General features: G+C 36.0%; 1 protein-coding gene across 2 annotated transcripts in view; it reads right to left on the bottom strand.

The window, feature by feature from the left end:
- USH2A (usherin) overlaps positions 1-19,535 on the bottom strand; it is a 386,355-nt gene that overhangs the window by 309,225 nt on the left and 57,595 nt on the right. For both annotated transcript variants that reach the window (XM_071805984.1, XM_071805985.1), the window contains exons 12-14: positions 10,766-10,961; positions 6,855-7,496; positions 92-275 (exon numbers count right to left, since the gene is read on the bottom strand). In XM_071805984.1, coding sequence (XP_071662085.1) covers positions 92-275; positions 6,855-7,496; positions 10,766-10,961 — 1,022 coding nt within the window. The remainder of the gene's footprint in view (positions 1-91; positions 276-6,854; positions 7,497-10,765; positions 10,962-19,535) is intronic.

Genomic DNA, 19,535 nt, shown 5'->3' with positions numbered 1-19,535 from the left:
CTTTCCATTGTCACTGAAACCACAGAATGAGCAACTATGAGAAAAATGTAACAAGGAGGTTTTAAGTGACCTGTAAAAAAGAAACACTCACCTCCCTGTGACAGAGTCAAAGCCAAAATAAAGTTCTTTGCAGCGTTCACATGTCTGTCCTGTTACAGAGGCATCTTGGCAAATACATTGGCCAGTTAGCTTATCACAGGTCTGATTCATGGAACCAGCTCTGTGGCACAGACAGGGCAGACAGCCAGTGACACTGAACGGAGAAAAATAAAAACCTGGAAAAGAACGGGATTTTGAGAACAGACAATACACAAAAAATGAACACAGTAAGAATATTAACTTCTGTATAATCAGGGATGAAACAATAGAACTAAAGCTTAGGAAACACACATCAACTCAAATAATATAGTCCTCCTGCAGAGCTGAGCTTCTAAATCTTCTCATTGGCACTTTGTAAAGCTATTATTCATCCTCCAGTTGCCAACCCTCTTCAGACTTTAGTTTAGACAGAACAAGTGCAAAATACGGGAAGTACATTAATTTGTCCATAGGGAAAGCAAAGACCCAAGGACAAGAGAGGTACTAATGAATGCACCACAAGTAGTTGAAATGTGAAAAATAACATATAAGATCAGACACTTATCCATTATAGTCTGGAATCTCATCTCTGACAATGGTCAGTTGCAACACATAAGAAATGCACACATGTTTTTGAGAAAGTCTCTTAACATTTCTCAACCAGTGGATGGCTTAACCCTTGAAACATGGGAATGTTTCTTTGAAAAACCTATATTTGATGAGGATTCCCAGGTTCATGTAAAATGTGTGTTTTACTCCTCCTCAACATATAGCTTGTATCCTACACAAATACTTTCACAGAAACAAATAAACTGACGGAAAAAAAAAAAAGTTACTTCTCTGCTATAAAAGAATATTTCATTCTGAACCTCAACCTCCTGTTCTTTTATTATTTCCAATTACAAACTGGAGCATTAATTTCACTTTCCTTCACAGTATATTTGGTATTCTGCTTCTATCCTCTCTTTCATTCTCTTGACGTGAAAAGCAATTCTTATCTAAGCAAGTCTCTAACACATTATTGATAAACTCAGCTAGACAGAGTTTATATACCTCTAATCTGGTCATTGAACAACTTACCCATTATTAATCGGCTTGCCTGAAAATTCAAACAAAAGAACTTTTAAGTACTTTTTTTTAAAACTTGTGTAATCTATTTTGCTAACTATGGCCTTCTTCCATCCTTACTCATTTCTATATGTTTCATCTGAAGACAACACTAGTAATAGGATACCAGTCAGAAATACACAAATTGCTCTGCTTTTTTTTTTTTTTTTTTTGAGTGGTACAATTGATTAAAAATGTAGCAACACGTATGAGTTCTGCAAATGATGATGGTATTAGGTTGGTGTAAAAGCAATTGCAGTTTTGGACAGTGAATTTTAAATCATTATAACTAGGCTCAAACACATCTTCATTAATCAAAATAGGAACTAATATAACCAACACACTTTTGCCAATGAGAAATAATTTTGCTTTTTCCTGTAGCATAAGAATCCGTGCTTCAGGATTCAGTGAACTCTTGGAAAGCATTTTCTGCACCCTGTTAGTTGTGGAAGCATTTTCCTTGCAAAAAGTTGTCAAGTTGCTTGAAGAAGTGGTAGTCAGTTGCTGAGAGGTCAGGTGAATGTGGCAGATGAGGCAAAACTTCATAGCCCAATTAATTCCTCTTTTGAAGCGCTGGTTGTGCAACATGCAGTCGGTTGTTGTCGTAGGGAAGAATTGGGCCCTTTCTGTTGACCAATGCTTCAGGCATTGCAGTTTTTAGTGCATCTCACTGATTTGCTGAGCAGACTTCTCAGATGGAATAGTTTTGCCAGGATTAAGAAAGCTGTAGTGGATCAGAGAGGCAGCGGACCATGAAACAGGGACCGTGATCTTTATTTGGTGCAAGTTTGGCTTTGGGAAGCACTTTGGAGGTTCTTCTCAGTCCAACCCTGAGCTGGTCATTGTTGGTTGTCGTATAGAATTCACTTGTCCTTGCACACCATAATCCAATCGAGAAATGGTTCATTGTCATTGTGTAGAATTAGGGAATATGACACTTCAAAATGACCTTTTTTTTTTTTTTTTTTGGTCAGCTCAGGAGGCACCCACTTATTGAGCTTTTTCACCTTTCCAATTTGCTACAAAAGCTGAACAACCATAGAATGGTCGGCATTGAGTTCTTTGGCAACTTCTCATATGGTTGTAGAAGGATCAGCTTTGATGATTGCTCTCCATTGGTCATTGTCAATTTCCAATAGCTGGCCACTATACTCATCTTCAAGGCTCTCGTATGTTCTGTGAAACTTTTTGAACCCCCACTGCACTGTACATTCATTTGCAGTTCCTGGGCCAAATGCACTGTTGATGATGCAAGTTCTCTCCGCTGCTTTACAATCCATTTTGAACTCAAATTTTTGTCTAACATCATTTCCATAGTCTAAATTAAATATAAAATAAACAGCAAGTAATAAGTCAGAAGTAAAATACAAAGTGAGAAAATAGCATTAAATTATGTAGAACATTGCCACATTAATTTACGAATGTATTCCAAGTTTCAACAATGCAATAACTGCAATTCCTTTTGCACCAACCTAATAACACAGTATTAACTAGCACTTGTCAACTGCAGGTACCTGTCTTTGAACATCAATCCTAAGACAGGGCCATTGATAGGAGTTTGTCCCCAGCAGCTGGTTACTATTAATTATCATTGAACAGCTTCAGTAGAAGAATTTCAACAGTTACTCTTATATACAGTATTTGCACAGAGTCCTCAGATACTTTCCATTCTCTCTCCAGTTCAAACAGTTTCTTCTTAGTCATATTCCAAGTTAGCAAATCTTTTTTGCTGTCCAACAACTTTCTAATGTCCTGCTTTATAATAAAGAGCTCCAAATTGTATTGTAACGTGTCATATCACCCAAGGCCTTATTATTTATTTTATCTTACAAGAGATAGCTTTATATATACACCCCTAGGGTGGTATTCTCCGTCTTCGCAGCAGTCTTGTGCTGTGAGCTCATATCCAACTAGCAGAGGAACTAAACAAATTGAAAACATTAGAATTTTACTGCTCAAATCTTTGTTCAAGTTTAGCCTCTGGTCCTCAGCGAGATAAATCTCAAGTGGACAGTGAAGTGATATCAGTCTCCAGTTAACATACATTCGCATCATAAAAAACCACGCTGTTGGCATTTTATTCCAGAGAGGCCCCGAATGGAGCCACCACAGAGACTCAATGGCTTGAAGTTATTAGCGAGGCAGCATGTATTATCTCATCCTGCAGTTGTCTGTGCAGCGCAGTGCCCATCCTGTGCATAAATAGACAAGACCATTTCCCAGCAATGTCACTCTTGAGCACAATGAACGACTCCACTCAAAGAACGTAACAGGAAGATGGGAAACAAGTTTAAGCCTGGACTCCTCCAGAAGGTCAAAGCACTTCTTCGGGACCCAGCTTATAGGTGCAGTAAATGATAAGCATGCGGGCTAAAACAGATCCTTGCCCATCAGAAATTCTACATGAAACTAATGTCTAAGAAAAGACTACAGTGGGTAAACAAGCACATCTCTAGCAAATAAATTCATTTTAGCTGAACAGCATTGATCATTACAGCATATATTGGTTTTGTCATGGCAGTGAAATTCATAATTATAAAGAATCTATACCTTAATGTTAAATATCCCAGCTTTTCTAATGTCAGGCAGCCTAAACTGCTGTAGAACAATAAAGGGTTTGGTATGACTTTTTTTTAATAAGAATCTTTTACAAATGCTGTAAAAGTGTAACTAAGTTTCTTGATACTACCATGACTATCCTTTTTCATAAGTAGCAAGTAATTTTTTTTAAATAAAAGTGAGGGATAGGAAAATGGGAGAAAGTCTTTCCCTCAACTAATTTATAAGTAAATATGATTAAATATACACAAAAATAGAAGAGATAGTGGATTACAAATTCATACTGTTTGTCATAACCATTATTATTATTTACTTCCACCACCTAGAATTTGGCAGGAAAGAGTAAGAAACAACTTAATGCAAGCTTAATTTACAGCAAGGTTAGAAGGGCTCATAAAAGTTGCTTTATGAAGGATCCACTGTTGTATAATAGAGCCAATTTCCAATTTTAAGACAGCCACTGCAAATCTCTACAAGATCTATGTATATAACTAGTATTATGCTTATTCTTTTTCAGATTTTTTTCCAATTCAACCATAACTGATCACATTTGTCAATCAAACGTACTCTTCAAAAGGAAGAATGAAAGTCATAGCAAAGTATTCCACTTCCTTTTTTAATCATACTCTTACTATTTCTCCCACTGTATAGCTTATAGAGAAGGAACATCTGAACAATTCTTTAGCACTTCAATATGCTTACCAACTAGGGCAGTAATGCTCATTTCTTAAACGCAGTCTGTGCTTCAAAGTGCACAGTTAACAACACTGACAATATTGTCACAACATAATCCACATTTTCCTGTCCAAGAAGAGAGTGAGTACATACCCAAAACTCAGTACTGGTGCCCAGCCACACATCTTGGATGCTGGTTTGCACCTTTCCATACTATGTACCGCTCCATGAAAAGCTGTGGTCACTGAGTACAGAACTATTTGGGGGCTGGAAAGATCCATTTTCTAGCACTGCAACCTAGGACATCTCAAAAGCAAGTTTATATACAAGGTAAAACTGCTCTTTCATTTGCTTTCTTGCTAGGATCAAGCGTTCCTCTCTTTACACACACTATTAGTTTAAAAAAGATTAAAATGTACAGAAATTTATAAAAAATGTTACTTGCATAAGAACAAGCAAATGAGAAAAATGTGGTTTTTTAAATCTCATTATAATTTCCTGAATTTACATCCAGTTTGAATTTTTCTCCATTGGCAACTGTTCCTGCATTTTGATAAAATTTGAGGGATTTCAAAAATTATCAAAACACACAGATCATGTGCTACAATGGGACTTTATTTTAAATATAACTGTAGCATACTTATAATTACGCAGACTGAAAAAGGACACATGACCTGTGTTCCACCAAGGAAACTCAGACCACAGAGTTCAAATGTCCCAACAGCCTAAGAAGTCCTCAGTATGTTTTCAGAGTTGCCAGTTTTAAGTCATTGCATGCTTTTAATTAGGCTGTTTTGGCTACATATATACGTGGAATACGTTTTCTTATCTTTGTCCCAAGGAAAAGCCATAAGATATGTTTAGAGTACTGGAAACCAACTAAATTCTCATGTTTCTCCACCTTAACACCAGTATTACTAGCAGTTTATACCCACCCCTGTTTTATAGAAAACTCTCCTTTGGAACATATTAACAAAGATTATACATATAAAGTTAGATATATTAAATGTCTAAATGAGCTCATACAAGGATCAACACTAAAACGTCAGTGAAATGACCATAGTACACTGTGCTACACTCATAGCAATACACTGCTTTTACAACAATGAGGACTTACACTGTCACCTGCAGAACAGAGCTCAGTGCTCAGCACATACATGTTTGCACTAATTACTTAGGAAATGTAAAAATAATTCTTACAGCAAGATGTACTTTTTAAAATCCATTCTTTTCTAACAGGAACAATTGTGGAAGTATTCCTTCGAGTGCCATGTAAGCTTTTCTACAAAGCAGTCTGTTCACACTATCAATTAAACCTTTTTAAACCATTTAGTTCTGCATAAACCCTGACCTTTCTTTTTCAAGGACAAGGGCGGTCAGTGATTCGGGAAGCCTTGACATCACTCCTCTGCCGATCTCTGATTAAGTGGCTGCTGCAGAGGGTTAGCAGGTCAAATAGCACTGGAGGAGGAACTAAGAAAAACAGAATGCTGCCTTATTTATTAGTATATGTACCTAAAATAATTTAAATGAAAGTATTTTTAAAAATACTTAATGGAGGTTAAGCAGCTTTTTTAACCTCTGTTCAAATTATTGAATGGCATATTAAAAACCAATGGAGCTATAATGTACCTTTTAATATGACCTGCTACTTTAATAAATTGCCTATGTATTTAACTTGAACTAAATCTATCTGTTTAATATTATTACTAAGGGTAGGTTAATATTACCGATAGTTTCACTTTACTCACCTCCTTTTTAAAACAAAAACACTGAAATGTAACTACAGGGCTTCTCACTTATAATGATCGTTTAAATTCCATTTACAGTAATATGGTACAGAATCTTGAGCTGATATGTAGCAGCTGCAGTATCACCTGCTCTTAGGGCTGAACCGCAAGCAGACCTTGTGAAAACCAGCACATCCTCAACATGCCAAGGCAGGTGAATGCTTTTTCAGTGGCACGCCTGTTGGCCTCATAAAAGTTTAAGCAACCATCTCTGTATCTCCCGCCATGTTCAGCTTTGTGCATGAAGTGCCCTTCCTTAAGAGCTTGCACTCTGCCTTCCAAATCCACATTTTTCATTACGAGTATAACTGCTTTTTAAACTATTCTAGTTTATCTTTTGTTCAGTCAACGGGACGTGGCAATTTGTATATTTTCTCAATACCTAGAAGAACTAGGTCTAACCTTATTTTGGACATGTTGAAACTGTAGTAATAACAGAAATTATACCATCTCTGGCAATAGAGTAAATATTTAATAGAGACCAGGATGTATATACTTCCTTGTCACACATTTAGGAAGAAATGGAAAAACAGTAACATAAATCAGAGACATGTCAGACACGAAGCTGTCTAAACACATATTAAAAACTGTAGGAACTATGATAATACCCAACAAAGCAAAACTTACTACATCCAATTTCCTTACCTGGTTTACATTCATTACACCTTCTCCCCTGACGCTGAGGCAAACAGACACACTGTCCAGAAATGTGGTCACAAACTGTTCCTGCCACCGTGCCCAGAGTGTCGCAGTCACAACGCTGGCAGCCACGGAGGTTGCTCATGCTGAGGTTGTACGTATGGAGTATGCACTGGCTGCACTGAAGGCCAGTGACACCAGCTTTGCAAGGGCACTGTCCTGTTGATTTGTCACAAAGCAGAGAGCCATTTACTGTACCTGCCTTATTGCAGTTACATGGGAGACAAACAAAGGAACGATTTTCCTGTACTTTGTGGTAGCCATCTAGGCACTCATCACATTGTCTTCCTCCAATATTCGGTTTACATGCACATTGCCCTGTCTTTGCATCACACACAGTTCCAGAAAATGACCCTGCAATGTTACATTCACAAGCCTTACAACCAGTTACATCCAGCCCATAAAAGTTGTCCATGCAGGTATTACAGTGAAGCCCTTTTACTCGTTCTTTACAATTGCACTGCCCGGAGAGAGGGTTGCAGAATTGGTTCACTGAGCCATGGCTGTTGCACCAACAGGGCTCACATCCATCTTCATTAGAATATCTGAGAGCTTTAAATCCAAAATTGCAACTATCACACCTAAGACCTGGAAAGAGAAAAAGTATTAATAAAAAAAAAATGCTGAAAAGTTATTAGTTTCAATTTTAACAAACAAAAAATAATGCTCCTACACTTAAAAAAAAAAAAATATATATATATATATATAAATGAAAGGACTAATATTCTTCACCAGTATAATTAACAGGAATGTCAGGGCTACACAAACCAATTGAATAACAGTGGCATCCCAAACATCTGTTTGCTTTTCCAATTTGTTTCAGAAGTGATGCATTTCTGCTGGCTACTCAATGCAATTTAAGATACTCCTGCAAGAGATTCTTTGTAACATTTCTAAGACAAATCAGAATTAATCTCTTTGTCTCCCAGAACAGCACCTGTTGCACAATCAATGCTTACGTGAACTCTTCACCCTATATTGTAGAAATACAATATACAGCGAATTGCACTGGGCCCTCAATCTGTTCTCATAACAGAATTATACATTATATTAAAAACATTAAATATACTCTAGGACAACACAAGTTAGACTAATTACCATGAACGATTTACTTAACACTGTACTTCAGTTTTAACATTGATTACATTTATGTTAGTGTTTATTGTTAGCCCTTACTGACAGCAGAAAATGTTTTCCATAATCCAAAATGAAATACTTTTATCTAAATATATGATTTAGCTAACTCCTGCAGTACATTAAAATCTAAACTGCTTTCTTTATACTCCATCCTGCAGTTCTATTAGCTTTGTTTTCAAAGTCATTGCTTGCTTTATCCCTGCCCCAAGGGATGGCATTTGTATTTTAGTTTATAAAACGTACATTACAAGAAAGCAAACTAGATTATTATATGAAAAATGCAAATTCACAGTTACGTATTTTCCCTTGCAATGGGAAAATCCTTCACTATGAAGCCATCGCTTAATTGTTGCATACAGAAAAATATAGATAGTGTTCTAGCAAAATATTGTCATCATTTAAAAAAGTATAAACCCATAGAAAAAATCCATCTAGCAACTCACATGTAGAAAAATAAAACTAAAAATGATAGGAAATGCACTATATATATGGATAAAACCTCAAAAACTCCAACAGAAGGCAAGTTCCTTTAACAGTGATGAATGACTCACCTAAGGCATATCATTTAATTTCAATAAGGAAAATAAAAAAGGACCACTATTGCTGCAAATTTTAAAAATAACTGTATTGTTAACAAGAATTATGACTCATTTTGAACTATTAAAATTGGTCTACATGGATTCATATCATATCAGTTTTAAAAATATGCGCAGTGCTTATTTGAATATGCCATACATATTCCTGACAGGTAATCTATTCCTAACGATACTGAGGAAGGCCTACAGGGCATCACATTCAATGTTAACAAGTACGGGGGAGTTAGCACGCTTGGCATTTAATTCACATTCTTCTACCTTTTTATTCTAGATGAATGACCTACTTTAATAAAATTATTGGTGCTAATGTATTTTACTGGTGATAGAATCATTAGTAAGATTTAACAGTTGTGTTAACTCTAACAGTTCATGTTTCATAACACCGCAGTCCACAGTTGCATTTTTCTGTTATCATGTTTGTTTAAATAGATAAAATGGCAATAGACAGATTGCTCTAAAAACCAATTTAGAAATCCAGAGAGGAAAGCTCTTTGTTAAAGTTTGCTGCACACGTTCCAATACACAGAAGCTTATTTACAATTGGTTTGGAAAACAAAAAAGAGAATCCAGTCTGGAAAGAATTAGATCTTTATCCTGCGAACAAACACTTGCATAACTACAGCCTCCTCCCCCATAGTTACAGATAAATTTCAAGAAAGCATAGGTTTACACAATTTTTGTACTACTATTTCAGTGGAAATAAAAATAATTTCTTACTGTTTTCTTCAAAGGGAGAAAATATTTAAAAAGACATGAGAACCAGACTGTGCATTTCTTGTGTACCGAGCTCCCACTGTGTTAAGAAAGGTTTTCACAGATGCAAACATGAATGTAGGAAAAGGATATATAATTAAGAACACTCTGAAGTCCTTTTTATCAAACGTAGAGAATGGGTTTAAGATGCAGAGAGGTTATTTTTTACTCTTAACACCATTTTTATCATGTGGAAAACACAGGTACTTGGCATACCACAGGAAAGAGGACAGGAACTATTCAGACTTATGCCTGTTTAAAGTTATTTTCATTATTTGTTGGTATTTTGTATTTGCTTTTAGAAATTAGAAGAAACAAAGACACACGATATTACAAATAAATCAATATTCACAAGTCAGTGAGTAATAAATTTACATATACTTGAACACTGTTAATACAACCCACAACCATGGTTAGCTAAAGAAAAAAAAGTAAATTACTAATTCTGTTAATAACAAAGCAGAAAAGGATCTCTTTTTTTTTTTTTTGAGACATATGTATAGTCCGAGACATGTACAGTTACCATGCAAGGCTCACTTTATCAGGAAATTCTCCTTGCATAATATTCCCATACATCAACATTTCAAAGTGTATTATATAGACTGTGTATTTTGGGCACTTGATAAATTTTGTCCTTATGTGGCTGTGGCTCCCCTCAAATACGCTGGAAGTAATAAATTGCTATAATCAAATCTAATTTCTGAAAAATACCTGTGGGAGTAACAAACAAAAAAGCACGTCTTGTAAAAAAAATGATAAATAACACAGAAGGTAGCAGTTTATTATAATCAGCTTGGCATTGAATTACAAAATTAAAATTATGTGGCCCTTGATAACTAACCCTAGCTATGTACATGATCTGTGGAATTATGTTGACTTATTTTGCATTTCATAGGAACAGTTCAAAGAAATATAATAGAAAAAAATGGATAGATTTATCACAAAGGACCCTGTAGCACAGAATATTTTGAGAAAAAAAAATCCATTTATTTTGGTCTATTAAGAAAACTAGCATGGAAACGATTTGCTTAGAACTCATTAAGTATAAAACATTTTGAAAAAGCGTTAATTTCCTAAAAGAAACATCTATGCAGTAAGCAAATTACGTTATTTCTGTGACTTATTAGTACGGAGCTATGTAAGCTAATGTAGCTATGCCATAAAGAAACTTCTAAAGGGTTGATTAAACTAAGCTTCAAGCTGTATTTTGATAGAATTATTAAATTAATAATTTTTTAACAGTTAATTTCATTCACTTTTATGATCTGCCTTCAGCAATGAAGTTTACTATACTTTTCACTTAGAAATCAAGTGTGGTTTATTGCCAGAGATAACAAGAAAAATAGCTCCAAACTCTTGCATTGCACATACCAATAACATTTGTTTTGCACTTGCACTGGCCTGAATTTTGGTGACAGGTAATATCTCCATTGACTGTCCCAGAGGTATTACAGTTACAGGGACTGCAGCCATCAGGGTTTGACTGTTGCAGATTGTAGAATCCTTCCTGGCACTGATTGCATTGTCTGCCAGACACATGTCTCTTACAATTACACTGGCCTCCAATCTAGAAAGATACAAAATATTATAGAATGATGAACATATCTATTTTTAGATGATATACTCATTAGCAACACGAACGGGAGTCTAAGTTGGGGAGAAGAAAACTTTAAATGGAACAGAAAAAAATAAGCCTGTGTAACACACACTTTTTTAACTTGTTGAGAGACAAAAAAAAAAAAAAAAAAAGAAATATTAAAAAGTATAACTATTCAATTTTTAAATAGAGATTAAAAGCCCTGTTTTTTCAAAACAGAAGGAAAAAAGAACTCAGTAAACAATGTGACAGTATTTACCATCTGGATGTAGAAAACTGCAAAGAATAATTACAAAATTGCATTGTATAAACGGTGACTTCTATTAAAACAAACAGTAGGTTTTTTTGAATCACAGTTACTGCAAAGCACTATTATTTTCAAAGGTCAAGTTCTGCATTTTTTTGCTCAGACTGTATGCTTATTTATTTTAGTGAAAATGTTAGTTAAATAATAACAAAGCAAATTTGAAATATTTCCTTTCTGATTATTCATTCAATATATTTTTTTCTCTTTCTCTACAGAAGGACATGACCCAATAGCTCAGTATCTGAAAATCTCTCCCTCTTTTCTTGGTTCAGCTGGGATCCAACCGTTCCACTACAGTGGTGGGACATGAAGGTCCTTTTCTACTTTCTCAAAGAGCAGCATTGCTATTTGGAAGGAGCTGAAGCATTTTTTGTTATGCCTGGGCCATGATCTGGGAGCATATGTCTCACATTTTGTGCAAGATTAAAGGGCTCCTAGGAAGCTCTCTCTATTTCAAACCTGCGAAAGCTGGGGGAGGGGCAGAAATCTCTATATTCATCACTTTCTCATATGATGGGAAAACTGACCACAGCGAAAGGGCAAAGGCACAGGGATGGGGAAAACAAATGGAAGATACTGAATCATAGAATCATTTTGATTGGAAAAGACCCTCAAGATCACCGAGTCCAACCATAATGTAATTAAACCACATCCCTAAGAACCTCATCTACACGTCTTTTAACCACTTCCAGGGATGGTGACTCCACCACTTCCCTGGGCAGCCTGTTCCAGTGCCTGACAACCCTTTCCAAGAAGAAATTTTTCCTAACATCCATTCTAAACATCACCTGGTACAACTTCAGGTCATCTCTTCTTGTCCTATCACTTGTTACTTGTAAGAAGAGGTCAACACCCTCCATGCTACAACCTCCTTTCAGGCAGTTGCAGACAGCAATAAGGTCTCCCCTCAGTCTCCTTTTCTCCAGGCTGAACAGCCCCAGCTCACTCAGCCACTCCTAATCAGACTTGTGCTCCAGGTCCCTCACCAGCCTCGTCACCTCCTCTGAACTCTCTCCAGCACCTCAATGTCTTTCCTGTAGTGAGGGGCCCAAAACTGAACACAGGATTCAAAGTGGGGGCTCACCAGTGATGAGTACGTTAGTCAATACACAACACAGATTAAAACAGGGAGTCAAAGCAACACTGAGATGCAGGAGGAGTGAATTGGCAAAAGGTTTAGAATTCATAATCAAGGAACAAGAACTAGCTTTTGTAACTCAAGTGTTCTGGGCAATGCAGAGATGGCAGCAAACAAATTCTAGTTTATAAGCAATTTTCTTTAGGTAAGTGTATTTTTTTCAGTGCAACTATTTACAAATATGAAAAAGCAGTAATTCAAAACTAGTTATTCATCTACAACATCAACAGCTTGTCCTGGTTTTGTTAAAAACAAGTTTCTCTTTTAGTGAATTTGCCTGTCAGCTAAAGCCTTCATGTTAGCTGCATTTTCCTGGAGAACCCAACACATGTTTTGGTTAAACCTAGCAATGGAATGCAAACTTATTGATAAGCACGGATGGACATCTCGCGAGAGGGGCAACGAGAAACTGACGACTGAGAGACTGACCAATGCTGTATAACATTCCATTCACGTGAATATTTCATATAAAAGTGGGAGATCACGAGGATCTCGTCCCTTTTTCCTTCCCTTTTTCCTCATGGCTGACATTAGGAGAGGACCTTGCTGGTCGTCCCTGTGAATGGAGGCCTAGTGAGAGACTGAATCCAGCTCCGGTTGGCTACAGAGTCCAATCCAGGACTTTGGGTGCTGGCTCTGCAGTTGCTGAGACTTACAAGATTGGTTTTGTATATTTTGTATTATTTTCTCTATTCTTATTAGTAGCATTAGTAAAACATCTTTAACTTTTCCAGCTCTCTTCTCTCTGTCCTTCTTTCCCTCCCGATCGCCTGTCCTGAGTGGGAAGTGGGGAGAGGGAGGGGAAAAAGGGGGAAGTGGGGGGGAGAGGAGGTTAACAATACATCTGCCAGGGTTTGATTGTCACCTCACAATCTTAACCCTCGACACAGCTGTAGTTCAATTTCTCTTAACAGTTTCCTTTTTCTTTTTGTGCATCAGGTAAAGCTGAAACAAAAGAAGAGTCCTGAGGCAAGTTCCACTTAAAATAAACGTTATTAGCACACCCATCTACAATGAAGCTCTAAGCTTTATTAATACAAGATAAAATAGAGTATTTCAGCATCTAACACTAAATTCTCAGTGCAGAAAACACTGAAGGAAAGTTATAGAGAAGTAGGTATTCCTATCCCTTCTCCTCATAAAAGGATTCTTTGGTCAAATAAAACCTCTTCACTATACTTCATGATAGAGGTCTATTACTGATGTATCAGCCATATTTTCAGGAAGATGAAGATATTATAAAGCCGAGAAAACAAAATTTTATAAGCTAAAGGCAAGACAATAGCAACAAGAATTTTCAAGTTATTGCCTTTGAGACTGGATTTGATCTAGATATTCAGTGTCTTATAAGAGACCCAGTCATGCATCACAGCCATTCATCAGAAAGCTCAGATTTGGAAAGCAAGTCTGAGTTTAATTCTAAATGAAGAAAAAGACCTAGTTTAACACATAACTGTAAAAGAAACATTTTACGTTAGTGATCATAGCATACTCAGATTACACAATAGCAAGTGTTATATCAAGTTACCCCATCAACACTCAAACACATAACTCACACCCAAAAAGACTTCAAAGTTACTCCAATAGCTAGCACATGAAGGAAAGCATTAGATGCAAGAAGTCATCTTCAAAAAGTGGAAATCAGATCAAAATAAGGATGTTAAAAAAGAAAGAATTACCACCACCAAGTTTTAAAACCAGAATAAGACAATACAAAAGTCAGCTTTTAATGAGCAACATGCTTAGGGCATGAAGGAATTTTTTTAATTTTTTTTTTTTTTTTTAATGTCAGAAATAAAGGAAGACTGCCCAAGAATCATTGAGGGCAAAAAATAATTAAGTGGTATGATTAGCAGATTTCAGATTGGACATCTGAACTTTTTCACTAAGAGGGAAGTACAGCATCAGAAACAGGTTGGCCAGAGAGGATGTGGAATCTGCATCCCCAGAGGTATCATGACTCATCCAGAAAAAAATAATGTCTGGATGTAGTGCTGACAACAATCCTACTTTGAGTTGGAGCAGATGACCCACTAATGCTTCTGTGATTCTGTGTAGTGTTCAGAAAAATAAAGATAGAACCACAACACAGACTGCAAAGGAAGTATTAATATTTCACAGCTATTCACTATGAAAGAGGTGTTGCCATTCCACCTTAGGAATAATTTTCAAGACTGTTTTCAAACCAAAATGTTAGATGAAAAAGGATTTTAGCAGAATCTCATCTGTTGGTAAGTGACTACATGTGAGCCAAGAGTTCTAGATGAACTGAAATATAAAATTACTGAGTTGCAGAGGAAGTAGAATAAGCAAAAACACCAATGAAAAGAGACTAAATAAAGACTTTTCAGTTCGTAAAAAGATGACTCCGATAAAGAGAATACATTTCTATAAAATTATGAACGGATTACAAAATCAGTATTCATTATTTCTCACAATACAAGGAGATAACACACAGTAAATTATCAGAATGCAAACTTAAAAGAATGAAAAAGTACTTTTTTCTACACACTACACATGTGTAGAAAAATACACTTTTTTGAAGTACATTTAAAAAAATGAGTTAGATTAATTCCATATGTGGACACCAAATATGATAACTCAGATGAAACCCTGAGTTTAACTCAGGTAGTCCCAAAACCACAAATAACTACAATCTGGAAAAGTACATCACAGAAGGATCATGCTTCTTAACACCAGTTCCTGGTAACTATCAGAGAGGATACTGTGCTAGATAAAAATCTCATTTCATCCAGTGTAGCTGTTCTTATCATAAATACAAGGAATCCCAACTCTAATTGTGAGCACATAAAAGCCATTTTCTTATGCAAGAAGTTAAATGTGTAGATTACTGAGTGCTAAGTATCTTCAGCATAATTTTTAGTGTCAAGGTATAACAATACAAGAAGCAGTAATTTCCATCCCATTCTGTTGTAGAAAATGTATGTCCCCAAAATTTCTTTTAATAGGGTAAAAAATTATGCCAGAAGAATAAATATAACTCTTCAGAATGAGGGAGAAATAACTGGTCAACTGAAGAATATAATTCACATTTTCTCTAGGAGCCAACCAATGAAACCATTTGGAGATCTCCCTATATAAATTTCCTCCTACCTTGCTGTCACATAGAAAAGAGTTTTCCATCTGTAATCAATACAAGTGGCAATTGGTTTCCTGTTGTTTTTTTTTTTTTTTTAAAAAAAAAAAAAAAGAGTTAAAGTCTTCCATGGCACAGTTAGAAGAATGTATAGGAAAATAAAGTTTTTGTTAGAGGGGAAGGCTTATCAGATTGCTTCTTAACAAATCTGAAAATAGGTTTCTATATACCAGATTAGAGGATCTGTAAATAACCCACTGACATTCTTCCATAACACTGATTTGAAAGTCGGGTTGGAGTGGGAGAAAAGTCAAACAGAAAAAAGGCATTCTAAAGACAAGACAAAAAAGGAGACATCAAAATGGGTAGAGCAAACCATTTCTATAATCACCTAAAAATCTAAGTGAAATATGAAGTGAAGTGGTGGTGGTTGTTATTATTATTTCTGTAAACCTTGCTTACTCTGGAAACAATGGTGTCACTGAGAAAACTGGTAGCAATTAATATTTAAAGAGTTTGTTAACCAGGATTTCACCAGTTATGCACTGGAAATAATACTGAACCTTCCTCTCCTCCTCCCGATCCAAAAGCTATCTGTTATTTGAAGAAACAGTCTTTAATTGTTATAGAGGAGCAGAAAGCGATTTGCTCTACTGTTGCTTCCACCTGACAGGACTGGTTCTGACCCAAACAGAAAGCAGACAGAAACAACCTGTCTATTAACATGACCATCGTGGTACTAAATCACTTATGGAAAATATCTGTCTAGATTGTTCACTAAAAAAATGAGTCTAGGTGAGCATTACTACCAAGTGGTGGTGTATCTTGGGACCTCATAATTACAATTGTTATGTGATACACAAAATCACTGATACTGAGTTGGCATATATCCCTTGTGTCATTTATAATTTACGTCAGAAACACACATTAGTCCCATATCCTTGAATGTAAGCAGTTATAAAAAGTAAGCAAGCAATTTCTTCCTGCACAAATCACAGCTACAGCATCATTGCCCTTAATCAGGAATCAGACTACTTGTGATTTCTGAATTTTAGATATACCAAGCAGTTCACACTGCTTTAGACTGTAGTGATAACCACTCTTTAATCAGGGGACACTTTAACTCATCACATCTAAAATCACAAATTCAAAGAGGAGCCCATTCAGGAACTCTCCCAATGTCCAGTTACTAAATTTTATAAGGACTTAAGAAGAGATTTATGTACTCAAGACAAAGGGTGACATATCCCAAAGAACTGTCTTAATTATTGCTTAGGGTAGAGCAAACTATTTAGCCATGTCACTTGTCTAGTAGATATTCAACACGTACGTATCATCTGCTAACTATGTAAAATCTTGTTGACCATTTGTATTCCTAAAGTATAAAATTGAATTTGCTGAAAAAAATAGCTGGCCTAAGCCTTTCTGGAAGTTAAAACCATCTTTTTCTCCTTGGATGTCCTTATAATTTCAAATAGCTATTCTTAGGTGTCTGTAATAGAGGAAACATATTGCCAGAAATGTAATCAGAAAGTCTCTCCAATTCTGGAGAATAAATATGAGATCCAGCTTGATGTTACTAAATGAAAAGTTAAAGCTGATCCTTTCTAAGTTTCCTTTACAAATGTTAACTTATGGGTTTGAAGCCCAAAACAGATGACTAAAAACAAAACAAAACAAAAAAAACCACCCACAAACAAACAACAACAAAACCCAAACAACCAAAACAACAAAACAAAACAAACAAAAAACAACCATCTTAAAAAACAACCATCTTTTGTGATTGGCTGAGTCACTACTAATTGTAATTATTTACTCTCTACCAGGACAGAAACACCTTTCCCTTCACCAGCTGGCAATGCCCTAAAACTCACATTTTAAAACCAATGGGTATTCTTCGTTCCTGCACGAAATTCTTTCTGCTTATCTTGCCATTGATACCAATCAATTGCAAAGCCAGTAATCTCAATCTCGATGTTCTGTCTTTTTGATATAAAAGCTAATCACACACTTCCCTCTACATTCTTACTTGACAGAAAGCTGGCAAGGACCACAGCATCCAGTTGACTGAAATCTCAGGAAGTGGGAGGGGCAGCAGGAGGGTTGAGGACTTTTCTTCTGTTTAGGAAATGAGAAGTGTAAGGTATGCCGGCTCACACACACCCCAAATACCCACGAGTACTCTAAGTATGCCAGCGTTGGGAACTGACAATAGAATAAGCAGCAAAAATGAAGTTCCTTTTCACTCCCCTACTATCTCTTCTTGTCATCACGTATGACTTTCAAAAATTGGTAGCTTTCTACTATTTCTGTTCAAAATGTAAAATGAGGTGTTTACCGTCCATCGAGAACACTCCAAAGGGTGAGAGTGGGACAAATCCCCAAAATAACCTGATAAACTAACACAGAAAGGCAGCATTTCCATAGTACAAAACCCATCAGAAATGAAGGCATGGAATTGCTTAACATAAAAAGCTAATTTTCCTTCAGTTAACAATAAGACTAAAGGCCTTCCATAAAGGGAAATCCAGGATTCAGAATACACACTGTGTTTTATAACCTGATTTTTTATGGACTCCACTATGCACATGAACTTTTCATTGACACATTTGCGTCCTTTATATTCCTTATTCTATTTGATATATCTGTTGACTGAAATATCCTTAATTAGCTCCTTTACCTACATTCTTTCCCTTGTAACACACATTCCTGTTACTTATTTATTGTCAATCACAATAAATGGGTTGAAAACTGTGTAGATGGAAAAAATGAGAGCAGAGCAATGCTCATTCTTATTTATATCAAAGAATTTATCATCTCAGAAACAAAATTATCAGAAATAAAGATTCTACTTTGGTTTAAAATACACAGCTATTAGCTAGCTTTTACATTCTGCATTAAAAAAAAATAAATCAAATATTCAAAATTCTGAGGGAACAAAATGAAGAAACTCAAAAAGAGCAACATTCAGGAAGTGTACAGAAAGGTGAATTCTGAAGCCTGTTCAAAATCTTGCTTGGTAGCACTGGAATCTATGTTTCCATTTGATGCTTCAAAGAAAACAGTAACTAACATTTTGTCCATCTTCATGCCTTAGAAAGAGTTTCCTTGCAACATGAGACCATACATCTGCCACCTTGACAGAAGGCAATTAAGTCTTTGCAACTCTGAACAATATCCTCTGCAGTAAAGTACAGCATCTTTGCACCAATAAGTATATGATAAATACTTATTTGCACATTAAGAGCAAATATTCAAAAATCAGTGAAAACTCAATAAAGATAGATGCTTAAATGCACCGAGACCAGAATGGTACTTCCAACGACTAAGTAAAAACAGTAATAGCACCTTCAGCTTTGCCTAGAAACAAATGTCCTGGGAAGAGTGCTTTTTTTCATGCTATTATATATGGCATAGTTTAATAGAATAATGAAAGGACTACAAACTGCTGTGCCTGATTGAATATGTAAGCATCTGTAGAGCAGTCTGGGTAAAAAGCAGCACAAGAAAATGAGTCAAGGATTGTGGTATAAGGGCCAAAAGAAATAAATCTCCAGTTCTCTATACAGAGCAAGAATGATCACATCAGCAGTGTTCTGGCGGAATTTTCTAGTGTGTGAATGGTTAGGGAGAAGGGAAGAGGCAGCCAATTCTTCTTCCACTCTCATAAAACTCAGGCACCTCAAATAACTCATCTGGACTTTCTGATTGCTTGAAATATTTTGTGACAAATGTTCACAAAGAGGATGTGATCAATGTGTATCTTTTCTACGCTGATGAGATGTCAATAAGCTGCACGGAAGTGAACAAATTTTATTGGGCTGTAGTAATTCTCTCTCATGTACCCACCAGTCTCAAAGGAATCCCTCTCCCTGCAAAAACTGCTTGTGGATGCACTGCTACATCACTCTTCCAAAATCCCACTCATTACTATAAGCCATAAAGTTATAATTTTCAAGTTTTAAATATGTCCGTTCGCACTTTAAAATAAAAATGAAGTTA

Source organism: Patagioenas fasciata, chromosome 3, assembly GCF_037038585.1.
Source record: "Patagioenas fasciata isolate bPatFas1 chromosome 3, bPatFas1.hap1, whole genome shotgun sequence".
NCBI lineage: Eukaryota > Metazoa > Chordata > Aves > Columbiformes > Columbidae > Patagioenas > Patagioenas fasciata.
The sequence above is the reverse complement of the archived record's forward strand: the minus strand, read 5'-3'. Positions and strand labels throughout refer to the sequence as shown.